This window comes from Manis pentadactyla, chromosome 16 (assembly GCF_030020395.1).
Source record: "Manis pentadactyla isolate mManPen7 chromosome 16, mManPen7.hap1, whole genome shotgun sequence".
Taxonomy (NCBI): Eukaryota; Metazoa; Chordata; class Mammalia; order Pholidota; family Manidae; genus Manis; species Manis pentadactyla.
The window spans coordinates 66,444,536-66,459,400 of NC_080034.1; the positions used below are offsets into that span (position 1 = coordinate 66,444,536).

At 37.0% G+C, this 14,865-nt stretch overlaps 1 protein-coding gene across 1 annotated transcript in view; it reads left to right on the forward strand.

Annotated features, from left to right (window-relative positions):
• The window catches only part of LOC130681268 (bromodomain adjacent to zinc finger domain protein 2B-like), a 128,409-nt gene that overhangs the window by 79,421 nt on the left and 34,123 nt on the right, over positions 1-14,865 (forward strand). The window contains exons 9-11 of the mRNA XM_057493905.1: positions 7,915-7,980; positions 9,607-9,672; positions 13,395-13,535. Of these exons, the coding sequence (XP_057349888.1) occupies positions 7,915-7,980; positions 9,607-9,672; positions 13,395-13,535 (273 nt within the window). The remainder of the gene's footprint in view (positions 1-7,914; positions 7,981-9,606; positions 9,673-13,394; positions 13,536-14,865) is intronic.

The window sequence follows — 14,865 nt, forward strand, 5'->3', positions numbered from 1 at the left end:
TTTTTAGTTTTTCAAATTTATTTAGTTTTTGAAATTTATTGATTAAATATTATTTATTTATTTTAAATGAATTTTGTTATCCTTAATCCACAATGACATGAATAACATTATGTTTACTAGGCTCCCCGCTTCACCTAGTCCCCCCCACAAACCCTATTATAGTCACTGTCCATCAGTGTAGTAAGAAGTTGTAGAATCACTACTTGTCTTCCGTGCATTGCACAGCCCTCCCCGGGCCCCCACACCACCTTATACATGCTAATCGTAATGCCCCCTTTAATTTTACCCTGCCCTCATCCCTCCCTTCCCACCCATCCTCCCCAGTCCCTTTCCCTTTGGTAACTGTGAGTCCATTCTTGGGTTCTGTGATTGTGCTGCTGTTTTGTTCCCTCAGTTTTTCTTTGTTCTTAAACTCCACATATGAGTGAAGTCATTTGGCACTTGTCTTTCTCCGCCTCGCTTATTTCACTGAGCATAATATCCTCTTGCTCCATCCATGTTGTTGCAAATGGAAGGATTTGTTTTCTTCTTTTGGGTGAATAATATTTCACTGTGCATATGTACCACCTCTTCTTTACCCATTCATCTACTGATGACACTTAGGTTGCTTCCATTTCTTGGCTATTGTAAATAGTGCTGCGATAAACATAGGGGTGCATCTGTCTTTTTCAAACTGGGCTGCTGTATTCTTAGGGTAAATTCCCAGAAGTGGGTTTCCTGGGTCAAATGGTATTTGTATTTTGAGCTTTCTGTGGAACCTCCATACTGCTTTCCACAATGGTTGAACTAATTTACATTCCCACCAGCAGTGTAGGAGGGTTCCCCTTCCTTCATAACCTCACCAACATTTGTTGTTCTTTGTGTTTTGGATGGTGTCAATCCTTACTGTTGTGAGGTGATAACTCATTGTGGTTTTAATTTGCATTTCTCTGATGACTAGCGATGTGGAGCATCTTTTCATGTGTCTGTTGGCCATCTGAATTTCTTCTTTGGAGAACTGTGTGTTCAGCTCCTCTGGTCATTTTTTAATTGGATTATTTGCTTTTTGTTTCCTTAGGTGCATGAGCTCTTTATATATTTTGGATGTCCACCCTTTATCAGATATGTCATTTATGAGTATATTCTCCCATACTGCAGTTTACCTTTTTGTTCTAATGAAGGTGTCCTTTGCTGTACATATGCTTTTCAGCTTGATATAGTCCCACTTGTTCATTTTTGCTTTTGTTTCCCTTACCCGGGTAAATACGTTCATGAAGAAGTTGCTCGTGTTCATGTACAAGAAAGTTTTGCCTATGTTTTCTTTTACGAGTTTTATGGTTTCATGACTTACATTCAGATCTGTGATCCATTCTGAGTTTACTTTTTTGTATGGTGGTCGACAATAATACGGTTTCTTTCTCTTACATACTGTTTTCCAATTTTTGAATATTGTGGCTTTGTAGTAGAGCTTGAAGTTGGGGAGTGAGATCCCCCCCACTTTATACTTCCTTCTCAGGATTGCCTTGGCTATTTTGGGTCTTTGGTGTTCCCATATGAAGGTTTGAACTATTCGTTGCAGTTCATTGAAGAATGTTGTTGGTAATTTGATAGGGTTTGCAACAAGTCTGCTTATTGGTGTGGACATGATGGCCATTTTGGCGATATTAATTCTTCCTAGCCAGGAGCATGGGATGAGTTTCCATTTGCTAGTGTCCTCTTTAATTTCTCTTAAGAGAGTCTTATAGTTTTCAGGGTATAGGACTTTCACTTCCTTGGTTCGGTTTATTCCTAGGTATTTTATTCTTTTTGATACAGTTGTGAATGGAATTGTTTTCCTGATTTCTCTATTAGTTCATTGTTAGTGTATAGGAAAGCCACAGATTTCTGTGTGTTAATTTTGTATCCTGCAAGTTTGCTGTATTCCGATATCTGTTCTAGTAGTTTTTGAGTGGAGTCTTTATGGTTTTTTATGTACAATATCATGTCATCTGCATATAGTGACAGATTAACCTCTTCTTTACCAGTTTGAATTTCTTGTATTTCTTTGTTTTCTCTAACTCTCGTGCCTAGGACCTCCAGTATTATGTTGAATAACAGTGGGGAGGTTGGGCATCCCTGTTTTGTTCACGATCTCAGAGGAAAAGCTTTCAGCTTCTTGCTATTCAGTATGATGTTGGCTGTGGGCTTATCATGTATGGCCATTATGTTGAGGTACTTGCCCTGTATACCGATTTTACTGAGAGTTTTTATCATGAATGGCTGTTGAATTTTGTCCAATGCTTTTTCAGGATCTATGGAAATGGTCATGTGGTTTTTGTCCTTCTTGTTTATGTGTTGGATGATGTTGGTGGATTTTCGAATGTTGTACCATCCTTGCATCCCTGGGATGAGTCCCACTTGGTCATGGTGTTTGATCCTTTTGATGTATTTTTTAATTTGGTTTGCTAATATTTTTTTGAGTATTTTTGTATCTATGTTCATCAGGGATACTGGTCTGTAATTTTCTTTTTTGGTGGGGTCTTTGCCTGGTTTTGGTATTGGGGTGATGTTGGCTTCATAGAATGAGTTTGGGAGTATTCTCTCCTCTTCTATTTTTTGGAAAACTTTAAGGAGAATGGGTATTATGTCTTCTCTGTATGTGTGATAAAATTCTGAGGAAAATCCATCTCTCCCTGGGGTTTTGTTCCTGGGTAGTTGATTACCACTTCAATTTCTTTGCTGGTAATTGGTTTGTTTAGATTTTGTGTTTCTTCCTTGGTCAGTCTTGGACGGTTGTATTTTTCTAAGAAGTTGTCCATTTCTTCTAGGTTTTCCAGCTTGTTATCATATAGGTTTTCATAGTGTTCTCTAAGAATTCTTTGTATTTCTATGGGGTCTGTCGTGAGTTTTTCTTTCTCATTTCTGATTCTGTTGATGTGTGTTGATTCTGTTTTTCTCTTAATAAGTCTTGCTAGAGGCTTATCTAGTTTGTTTATTTTTTCAAAGAACCAGCTCTTGGTTTCATTGATTTTTTTTTCTATTTTATTTATTTGTTCATTGATCTTTATTATGTTCCTCCAGCTGACTTTAGGCCTCATTTGTTCTTTTTCCAATTTTGATAATTGTGACATTAGACTATTCATTTGGGATTGTTCTTCCTTCTTTAAATATGCCTGGATTGCTATGTGCTTTTCTCTTAGGACTGCTTTTGCTGCGTCCCTCAGAAGTTGGAGCTTTGTGCTGTTGTTGTCATTTGTTTCCATATATTGCTTGATCTCTATATTAATATGGTCGTTGATCTATTGATTATTTAGGAGCATGTTGTTAAGCCTCCATGTGTTTGTGGGCCTTTTTGCTTTCTTTGTACAATTTAGTTCTAATTTTATTCCTTTGTGGTCTGAAAAGTTGGTTGGTAGAATTTCAATCTTTTGGAATTTACTGAGGCTCTTCTTGTGGCCTAGTATTTGGTCTATTCTGGAGAATGTTCCACGAGCACTTGAGAAGAATGTGTATCCTGTTGCTCTTGTATGTAGAGTTCTATAGATGTCTATTAGTTCCGTCTGTTCTAGTGTGTTCTTCATTGCCTCTGTGTCCTTACTTATTTTCTGTCTAGTGGATCTGTCCTTTGAAGTGAATGGTGTGTTGACGTCTCCCAAAATGAAAGCATTGCATTCTATTTCCTCCTTTTAGTTTTGTTGGTATTTGTTTCACATATGCTGGTGTGCTGTGTTGGGTGCATATATATTTATAATGGTTATATCCTCTTGTTGCACTGACCCCTTTATCATTATGTAATGCCCTTCTTTATCTCTTGTGACTTTCTTTGTTTTTAAGTCTATTTTGTCTGCTACTAGTACTGCCACACCGGCTTTTGTCTCCCTTTTGTTTGCATGGAATATCATTTTCCATCCCTTGACTTTTTGTCACTGCATGTCTTTGGGTTTGAAGTGGGTCTCTTTTAAGCAGCAAATAGATGGGTCTTGCTTTTTTTTTTTTTTTTTTTTTAATAATTATTTTTTATTGAAGGGTAGTTGACGCACAGTATTACATTACATTAGTTTCAAGTGTACAACACAGTGGTAGAACATTTATATACATAATTCGAGGTTCCAGCTATCACCCTACCAAGCTGTTACAATATCTTGACTATATTCCTTATGCTATACATTACATCCCGGTTACTTATTTATTTTACCATTGGAAGTCTGTCCTTTTTTTTTTTTTTTTTTTTTTTTTTGTGAGGGCATCTCTCATATTTACTGATCAAATGGTTGTTAACGACAATAAAATTCTGTATAGGGGAGTCAATGCTCAATGCACAATCATTAATCCACCCCAAGCCTAACTTTTGTCAGTCTCCAATCTTCTGAGGCATAACAAACAAGTTCTTACATGGAGAACAAATTCTTACATAATGAATAAGTTACATAGTGAACAGTACAAGGGCAGTCATCACAGAAACTTTCAGTTTTGCTGGGGGTCTTGCTTTTTTATCCATTGTATTATTCTGCATCTTTTGATTGGTGCATTCAGTTTATTTACATTTACGGTGATTATTGAAGGATACGTACTTATTGGCATTACAGGCTTTAGATTTGTGGTTACCAAAGGTTCAAGGTTAGGTTCTTTAGTATCTTACTGCCTAACTTGACTTGCTTATTGAGCAATTGTAGACACTGTCTGGTGATTCTTTATTTCTCTCCTTTCTTATTCTTTCTCCTCCATTCTTTATAAATTGGGTGTTTTATTCTGTGCTCTTTTGTGTTTCCTTTAATTGCCTTTGTGTGTAGTTGATTCTATTTTTTGCCTTTAGTTCGAATTTGGTCTGTCTGCTTTCTTTGCTGTGATTTTATTTTCTCCAGTGACATCTGTTTAGCCTTGGTAGTGCTGCCATCTAGAGCTGTCCGTCTACAATACCCTGTAAAGGTGGTTTGTGGGAGTTAAATTCCCTCATCTTCTGCTTGTCTGGGAATTGTTTACTCCCTCCTTCATATTAAATGATAAACGTGCTGGATATAGTATTCCTGGTTGAAGGCCCTTCTGTTTCATTGCATTAAATATATCATGCCATTCTCTTCTGGCCTGTAAAGTTTCTGCTCAGAAGTCTGATGATAGCCTGATGGGTTTTTCCTCATAGGTGGCCTTTTTCCTCTCTGTAGCAGCCTTTAAAACTCTATCCTCATCCTTGATCTTTGCCATTTTAGTTATTATGTGTCTTGGTGCTGTCCTCTTTGGAGTTCTGTGTGCTCTGTGGTCTGAGGAACTATTTCCTCCCCCATTTCTGGGAAGGTTTCAGCAATTATTTCTTCAAGGACACTTTCTATCCCTTTTTTCTGTCTCATCTTCTTCTGGTACCCCTATAATGCGAAGACTGTTCCGTTTGGTTTGGCCACGCAGTTCTCTTGATATTCTTTCATTCCTGGACATCCTTTTATCTCTCTCTGCATCAACTTCTCTGCGTTCCTGTTCTCTGATTTCTATTCCATTAAAGGCTTCTTGTACCTCATCCAGTCTGCTCTTAAGTCCTTCCAGAGATTGTTTTATTTCTGTAATCTCCCTCTGGACTTCATACCTTAGCTCTTGCATATTTCTCTGAAGATCCATAAGCATGGTTATGACCTTTATTTTGAATTATTTTTCAGGGAGATTGGTTACGTCTATCTCCCGAGGTTCCTTCTCAGGGGAGGATGTCTGGATTAGTCTGGTCTGCATCAAATTCTTCTGTCTTTTCATGGCGATAGAGGTAGTTCTGGGGAGCTGGTGTGTATGTCGCTGGGAGGTCGTCCCTTCTTGCTGGTTTGTGGCCTTCCTCTCCTGGGAGAACGGCGACCCCTAGCGGCTTGTGCTGGGCAGCTGCACGCATACTGGGTTTCTTATTCTTGCCCGGCGGTTTTGGAGGAAGCTCTGCCCTGCTGCCATGGGAGAGGCCGGCCTCAGACTACTGTTCTGCTATGGCGGAGCCACGTCGGCGTTGAAATGGGAGGGAGGCTGTTTGTCACCGTGAGGGGCCTCCGAGTAGCGCTGCCACCCAGGGGTTCGGGGCGCCCCGAGTTTCCCGGGATTCCCAGTAACTGGGCTGATTGCACCGGGGTGTTTCCTACAGTTTGAGGCTCCTGTCCCTTTAAGACTTTCAAAAAGCACTCGCTTTTCTCTGTCCTTGGGGCTCCGGCTGTGGGGGCAGCTCGCAGGTTTTACTGTCCCGTTTCTCTAGCATCCAGCTCGCCACTCGCTGTGTGTCTGCTCTCCTAGTGCTTATGGCTGGGGCTGGGAATTTAGCAGTCCTGGGCTCCCTCTCCCTCCCTGCTGTGACTCCTCTCCTCCCGCTAGGAGCTGGGGTAAGAGTCGCTCATGTCCTGCCGGGCTGCGGCTTGTATCTTACCCCCTTCGGAGGCACTGTGTTCTCACAGGTGTGGATGTTGCCTGGCTGTTGTCCTGTATCTTCTGGTCTCACTTTTAGGGATAGTTGTATTTGTTGTATTTTCAAAAATATATAGGGTTTTTGGAGGAGATTTCCACCGCTCTATTCACGCCGCCATCTTGGCTCCTTCCCCTGCACTGATTTATAAATAATGTTTATCTCTGCTATTGCTAATGAAAGCACTACCAAGTATATATATGTACATCCGTATAAATCACTCAGACTAAAACAACAGCTCTACACTGGGTGAGTTAAGCCCAAGGTTCTATACCTATTTCTGTGCTTAAGAGATTAATGAATGGCTTTTGTAGACATGATTAAAGATTAAATTCAGAGAACACTTTGGTCTCAAGTTCTAATCTAAATAAATATTTCAAATGCAGATCAAATGCAGCGTTCTCTAAAACTTGGAAATAAAAGAAAATATACACTTGTATTTTTATTATTGTGAGCTATAATCAAAACCTAGGTTCACAATGAGCAAAGTCATAGAAAGTGATCAGTCTTCTAAAATCACAGCAGAAATTCCAGAAATCTCATTATCCTACAGTGGATCCCTGCAGGAAATCAATAACATCAATGCAAAAAACGAAATAAAAATGTATTAAAGTATTGCTTCAAAAGGTACAACTAGCATCTGGAAGTAGGGGTGGGTATGGTAATATTTGGTAGTATAGAATGTGTTGGCTCTGAAAATCCTAGGACAGCTGCAATTTACAAGTAGGGCAATTTAGGTGTATTTTTTTAAAACTGTATCCTCATCAGGGCCAATATAGGACTTTCAAAGGGATTTATGTATGTAAAATTGTTAACGATGTGCTTATAGCATATGGAGTGATTTTTTGAAATGAGAATGTAAGGTTAACAAAATTTAGGTTGCTGAATTCAAACAATAACTAGTACATTACATTTAGATAATTTGAGCACCACTTATAAGTTACTACAAATTATTTCTGTATTTGGCTTACTGTAGTTATTGAAAGTAATGTAATTTATCACGTTATGGCAATTGTTAATACTTCGTACAATCGTGATGTACTGTGCACTTTTTAAATCGTTTTTAATTTAATTGTGACAGTGAGAAAAAGAGCAAGTGCCTCCCCTATTTTATGCAAGAGTAGTTCTATTTGTCCAAGTTCATGCAATGAGTGACAGTAACTCAGGACCAGCCTTAGGGGCCTGATTTCCTGATAGACTGTTTTATCCTACTTGTCTATCCAATATTTATTTCCAAATGAGTATTACTTGTACTTGCAAATATTTATAAAGACTTGAGTTTAACCAGGTTGGTTTATGTTGTTTTTATATACTTATTTAGCATTTGTATTTTAAAATTGTTTTGAGACATTTTATAAAGTCATTCCAATTTAAGACAGGTGGCATATATATAATGTTAAAGTAAATAATTAAAATTTATATCCAGCATGGGTAACATTTGGTAAATCTATACTTATATCTTTAATTATTTGATTCTACTTAAATACCTTCCACCTAGATACTTAGCTTATTATCTAAAATTGTCATAATTTCTCCTACAGGAAAGAATTAAGAGAATACAACAAATGAGAATGGAAAAAGGTCTTCGAGCCCAGCAAATTCTGGAGGTAGAATTCTTAAATTTGATATGATTAAAGTAATATAGTCATGTATTTTAAAGTCTGAAAAATGAAAATTTTATCAGTCTGTTCTCTCACTCATACAAATTAACATGTCCATCACAAATTATCTGTAAACATAATGTATAGAATAAGGACCTCTCTGAACCTTACTTAGCAAGTTTATCTAATCCTAATAGTAAAAATCCAGGAAATAAGTAAAGGAAAAAAAAGAAAGGGGAAACCTCTCAATAGCCAATATAGTCATAAAGATCATACGCTAAAATTCATGTTCCTTACTTTTCACAACGTCATTAAGTCTTATAGTCATACCTGCTTTTCATTTAGAAATGAAACATGACAAATGTAGGAGTGTTCAATGTGGAAACAGTTTAACCAGCTTTGTTTTCTGAGTTCGGACAGAACTGGGCTGACAGAATAGGGCTCAAGGACATGCTGGCAACAGCAAAAGGAATAGCTGCAAGACAGCAAGGGAAAATAGGATAAACAGAAACTCCAAAGCCTAGCAACAGTCTGTAATCTGGTAGTTAAAAAGGAAGCAATTTTCAACACCTCAATGGCCCAAAGGCATTTCTGTTATCAAACTGTGTATAGTAACTGATGTCAAGAATAACTGCTCAAGTCTTCAAAAAAAAGCCAAATTATGTTAAGTGTACTGTGTCTATCTGAGCTGTACGTGTATATGTCTCAAAATTATCCAAAGTACTTTTGTCCAAAACAAGCTTTTTAATGTTGAAAATTATTATAATCCAAACCCTTAGCTGTTCAGGAAACTGTTGCCATAAAAATTGGCTTATTCCCTGAGCAATACGGTTAGCTGAGGTTTTCACAGTTGCAGGTTTTTTCCTTCTAAAAACATGTACACATATTCCCTTACCCATTTCAAATTAATTTTAAAACCCTCCAAATTGAAAATATTCAAGTACATTGGCAATTACTACTAGATAATTATGAAGCTACTAGTTAATGAGTAAGATTATAAAGCTCAAATTTGATAGCATGAGCTTGATATTCATAATGTGCTTCATTAAAGGTTATGTTTCTATTATATTAGGGAAAAAACCTTGAATTTAACCACCGTACGTTAAATAGAGTTAATGTTATTTAAGTAATGGATTTATCTCAAATTTTAAGTATTACAAACGAAACTTCAAGTAAAGTAGACACGTGCATTTTTAAATGCTACTTATTTGTCCTTTAACCTTTATTGTTAAAATCGATCCCGTTTTTGTAAAGTTTCTACAGTGATCATAATTTACTTTCAAAAATCAGAAAAAGCAAAAAATGCCATAACATCATTTTTTTCTGTGATTAAGTTTTAAGGTAAAGTAACACTCAAATTATTTCAGACTTTTTACAGAGTTTGAAGAAAAAAACCTGACATTCTCTTACGAATTTAAGAATTTTTTTGTATATCTTAATTGTAATCTATACGTTAGAAATGAAATCAGTATGTTAAACGTAACAAACTGAGGGGAAATCTGTAATTGTCTACATACATGTTACATACTGTTTGAACCTTGCGAGGCATGGAGCTCCGTTTCCAAGTGTAAGGTCATATTCAGGTTGTGGTGGTGCTGTTGCATGACTTTGAGACCTATTTTATATGCACAGGCTAAGAGGATAAAGAAGGAAGAAGCTGCAAAAGCCAAGTTATTGGAGGCTGAGAAACGAGAACAGGTAATTTAGAGGACAGTCAGAGTTCTTACTTTTTTCTATTTATTTTGTTATCCTTTACCCACAATGACATGAAGAACATTATGTTTACCAGGCTGCCTCCTTCACCAAGTCACCCCCACAAAACCCTTTCCAGTCACTGTCTATCAGCATAGTAAGATGTTGTAGAATCACCACTTGTCTTCCCTGCACTGCACAGCCCTCCCCGGGCCCCCACCCCACATTATACATGGTAAAGATAAGGCCCCCTTTCTGTTTGCCTGCCCTTATCCCTCCCTTCCCACCCATCCTCCCCAGTTCCTTTCCCTTTGGTAGCTGTGAGTCCATTCATGGGTTCTGTGGTTGTGCTGCTGTTTTGTTCCCTCAGTTTTTCTTTGTTCTTATACTCCACATCCGAGTGAAATCATTTGGGACTTGTCTTTTTCTGCCTGGCTTATTTCACTGAGCATAGTACCCTCTAGATCCATCCATGTTCTTGCAAATGGTAGGATTAATTTTGTTCTTATGGCTGAATAATACTCCACTGTGTGTATGTACCACCTCTTCTTTATCCATTCATCTACTGATGGACACTTAGGTTGCTTCCATTTCTTGGCTATTGTAAATGGTGCTGCGATAAACATAGAGGAGCATCTGTCTTTTTCAAACTGGGCTGCTGCATTCTTAGGGTAAATTCCCAGAAGTGGAATTCCTGGTTCAAATGTTATGTCTATTTTGAGCTTTCTGAGAAACCTCCATACTGCTTTCCACAATGGTTGAACTAATTTACATTCCGCCTAGCAATGTAGGAGGGTTCCTCTTTCTCCACAACCTCGCCAACATTTCCTGTTGTTTGTCTTTTGGATGGTGGCGATCCTTACTGGTGTGAGGTGATATCTCATTGTGGTTTTAGTTTGCATTTCTCTGATGACTAGCGATGTGCAGCATCTTTTCATGTGTCTGTTGGCCATCTGAATTTCTTCTTTGGAGAACTGTCTGTTCAGCTCCTCTGCACATTTTTTAATAGGATTATTCGCTTTTTGTTTGTTGAGGTGCACGAGCTCTTTATATATGTTGGATGTCAACCCTTTATCAGATCTGTCATTCATGCATATATTCCATACTGCAGGGTTCCTTTTTTTCTAACGAAGGTGTCCTTTGCTGTACATATGCTTTTCAGCTTGATATAGTCCCACTTGTTCATTTTTGCTTTTGTTTCCCTTGCCCTGAGAGATACTAGGAATTCGCTCATGTTTATGTCCAAAAGAGTTTTCCCGATGTTTTTATCCAAGAGTTTTTTGGTTTTATGACTTACATTCAGGTCTTTGATCCATTTTGAATCAGCATGTTATTTTTTTTTTAAGCAAACGCTGCGATGGTATACCAGTATCAATTACATTAAAAATAAAAACTCAAAATGACTATATGAAATAATGTTTAGCACAGATAAATGTATATAATGTGTGCTTTTATTGTATGTTTATATTTGTTTCTTTATATATGGGTTTTTTTGTGATGTCTTTAGCTCTTTAAGTAGCAGACCCCCAACTCAGAAATGCAAACTGTTGGATAATGCTTTGTACTGTGTGGTGTTTCTCTCGATCAGAATGATCTCCCTAAAGCTACTTTGTGTTGTTTATAAGTTTCAAATGGCATCTGAAATCTGATTATGTCCTTGGATTATAACTTTCTCTTTGTTTCAATATTAAAAAGTGAAGCCTATAGAAACAAAAGCCTAACGTTATCAGTTATTTACCAATAATAAAAAGAGTTACCATTAATTACCGGGATGTTGTTTGAGGGTCTTTTGAGGGGTTAAAATTTGGTTTCATGACTGTGATTTCAGATACTTAAAAATTCCTAAATATAACTTGAGTATTATTAACAAATGTGTTTATCTCTGCTTTTGCATACAAGGTTTGTGTATAGATGAAAATTGAAAACATCAATTATGTTTGTCCACGATATAAAATGTAAAAAGTAGAGAAAAAGACTGGCTATTGAATATTTTCAATGACTACTAGTACAGATGTTAACGTATCTTTATTTATGTGGCATTTGTAGAATTAATCATTAATTCATGCTTAAATAAGTTTTATATGCTAAAGCACACCAAATATGTCCGTTAGAGTCAGATGATAATTACTATAGTCAGAAATAAAAACAATATTTAGATCAGTTGGTGAGGAATGTTGAAATGATACAGACATGAGAGTCAGGGAAAAGGATAAAAATCCCTCAAAACTGTGCCTGGCAAATTGTACAGCTGAGAATTGAATAGGTGCATTAAGAAATGGGTGAATAAATTAGTTCTTCTGACCACTCTAAGTTCACAGTAACGTGAGAGACATTAAACAGATAATTGTCCCAGAGTTCAATAAATGCTATGTTATGTGGGAGCCAAAAAAGAAATATTAAAGTGCCTGAAGTAGTTGTGGGAAGAGTAAAAAAAAAAAAAAGGCATATGTGTTGAGGAGGAGGAGCTGTGAATTCTAAGCAGGGCGGGGATGACATACACTAAGGTACAGCCTGATGACTGAGTTAGGGCCCTTGGGGTGAGGAAGACAAGGGGCAGAGGGAGTCAGTTTTAACCTTGTATGTACACCTGTCTTAGCTTTGTTGCTGCTTCTCCTCTTTCTCCTCCTCCTCCTCCATCTTCAGCAGCATCATCACATCATCATCCAAGCAGTGCCTCAAACTGTCACGCAGACTTTTCCCAACCCAGCTGTGTCAGTGTCACTAGGGCCTGGCGAATGCACCGAGAGTAAGACGTGAGACTGACCTTGTGGGGGCCTAGGTTGTGACTGTCTATATATGCCATTTGAAACTGGTTCTTTGAGTCATCTTACACGAGAACCACAGGATTTGCATTAGTCCTATACAGTTCATTAAAATTCAGTAAATAAATTAGTGACTAATTTGACTAATAAATTAAAATGGTGGATAAGTTCACTAAATTCACTGAATTTAGAGACGCCATGTTTCCCTTGAAGTATCTTTATTAGTAAACAAAAATGGATGCCTGTCACCAAGTTTTAAAGATCCTACTATTTTCAAAGATTTCTTGGAAATCTCCGTTTTATCCTAAAAATTGACCACACTCTTACCTTCTGTTCCATATTATAGGTATGGTTTTTTAATTGGAAAAAGTACTGCATATCACTAGTTAAAAATGATGCCCAAGAATACACATGCACACACACACAGAACACACAGCTGGCCTTGGAACAATGTGACATTAAGGAAACAACTCTGCATATAACACCTGACTCCCCAGAAACTTAACTACTTATAATAGCCTACCATTGACTGGGAAGCCTTACTGATAACATAAGCAGATCATCAACCATATTTTTTATGTTGTATGTATTGTACGCTGTATTCTCACAATAAAGCTAGAGAAAAGAAAATGTTTTTTCAAATTGTTGCAGATCTCAAAAAAGTTACCAGTGTGTGTATTTTTTTTAAACCTGCATATAAGTGGACCCATGCAGTTCAAGCGTGTGCTGATTAAGGATCAACTGCACAAAAATATATACAGTCATAAGATTATTTTGAAAATCAAACAGTGACAATACTGAAAAGCAAAATAAGTTATTTCTATGCAGTCCTAAGTCCGTCGCTTAAACCTGCTTGGACAGTTCTGTTCATGGACATAACACAGATCACTTTTTAAATTTTAACTAATGGCTTTTCAAACATAATAATGGTTAAAGAGACTATGTGGGCATGGTTTTCTTTTTAAGGAAAAAGAACGGTCGAAGCAAGAAAAACGTGATGAGAAACGATTAAAGAAAGAGCTTAAACTAGAGCAACGAAGATTAGAATTAGAAATTGCAAAAGAACTAAAGAAGCCTAATGAAGACATGTGCTTAGCAGACCAAAAGGTAAGTTATCATGTAAACCATTTCCTTAATAAGTTTAATTTTTCCTGTGTTCTCACCTCATTCGTCTGCCCGAGCTGCCAGTACGAAGGCTTTCACTTTCAGCTGAGCAGTGGATTTCCAAGTCTAGGTCAGTGTGCTTCTCCTGATGGCCACCAATAAGTCTATTGACCTCCTGCGCTGGAAATGGAAGTTCTAAATATATAAGTGGTGGAGTGCTGCCAATCTTTTTCATTGAAATAAAAACACTGTACAAATGTACAAGGGGGAATGATAAAAGTAGATAAGATTTCTGTTTCATTTGGTCCTTCCTATATGTTTAGATACAGAAAGATCTACCTTCTCCTCAAACCCCCTTAGATATTTAAATAAATCAGGATTTATAATCTGTAACCTCCTTCAGTGCTTTAGACTTGTTAGCTAACTTCATTGAGTATGTTGACTACTTTCCAGGCACTGTGCTAAGTGTTTTTACGTATGAATTCTCCCATTTAACCCTCACCACAATCCTGTTGAAGAGGTATTTATGCCCATTTACAAGTGAGAAACTTTGACACAAAGAGGTGAAGGAACTTGCCCAAGATGACACAACTCATAAGTGGCACCTTGGATCCAAACTCCAATTTGTTAAACTCCAGGGTCCATACTGTTTATCACCTTGAAAGCCAAGAAATGTGTCCAGTGAGAGGACCTCATGTGTTTTCTCTCCTGTTGTTTTCACAGGTGTTGCTAAAATACGTAAAAGTAGAAATTTGGAAAGAGCGTGATAATCATGTTAACTGGCATAATTTATATACTTATCAGAAGAAATCAATTATGTTTGGCTATAGTTAAGATGGTATTTGTAGAAAATTGTCAATAATACATATTTCTGTAATACTGTCAATAATAGTATAATTAGTCAATAGGATCTATATTATATGCCATGTTCATCTGATAATACAAAGAGTGATTGTCTCTTTTCAGCTTTTTCTAAAGCACTTAAAGCAAAAATATCCTAGTGGGGATTTAGTTATAATACTATTCTTACTTAGCACAAATGCTTTTAACTACAAATAAAAGTATAAACACTAGTTTTAGTAAAACTGCATGTTTAAATTTTCCTATGTCCAGAGAGGGTACATAGGTTAGTTGACACATTTAGTAGGCTCACAGTGAGCAATTTTTGAAAAATCCTAAAAGACCTCTATTTTCTTGAATTTGTTATTTCTGTTTAAATCCATATGCAGTAAATCAAATATAGAAGTCCATTTTAAGCCTTTTGATAGCTTTGTTATATAAATTTTTTAAATCACATGGTATGTGTATGATATGGTTCAAGAAAAAAGATTCA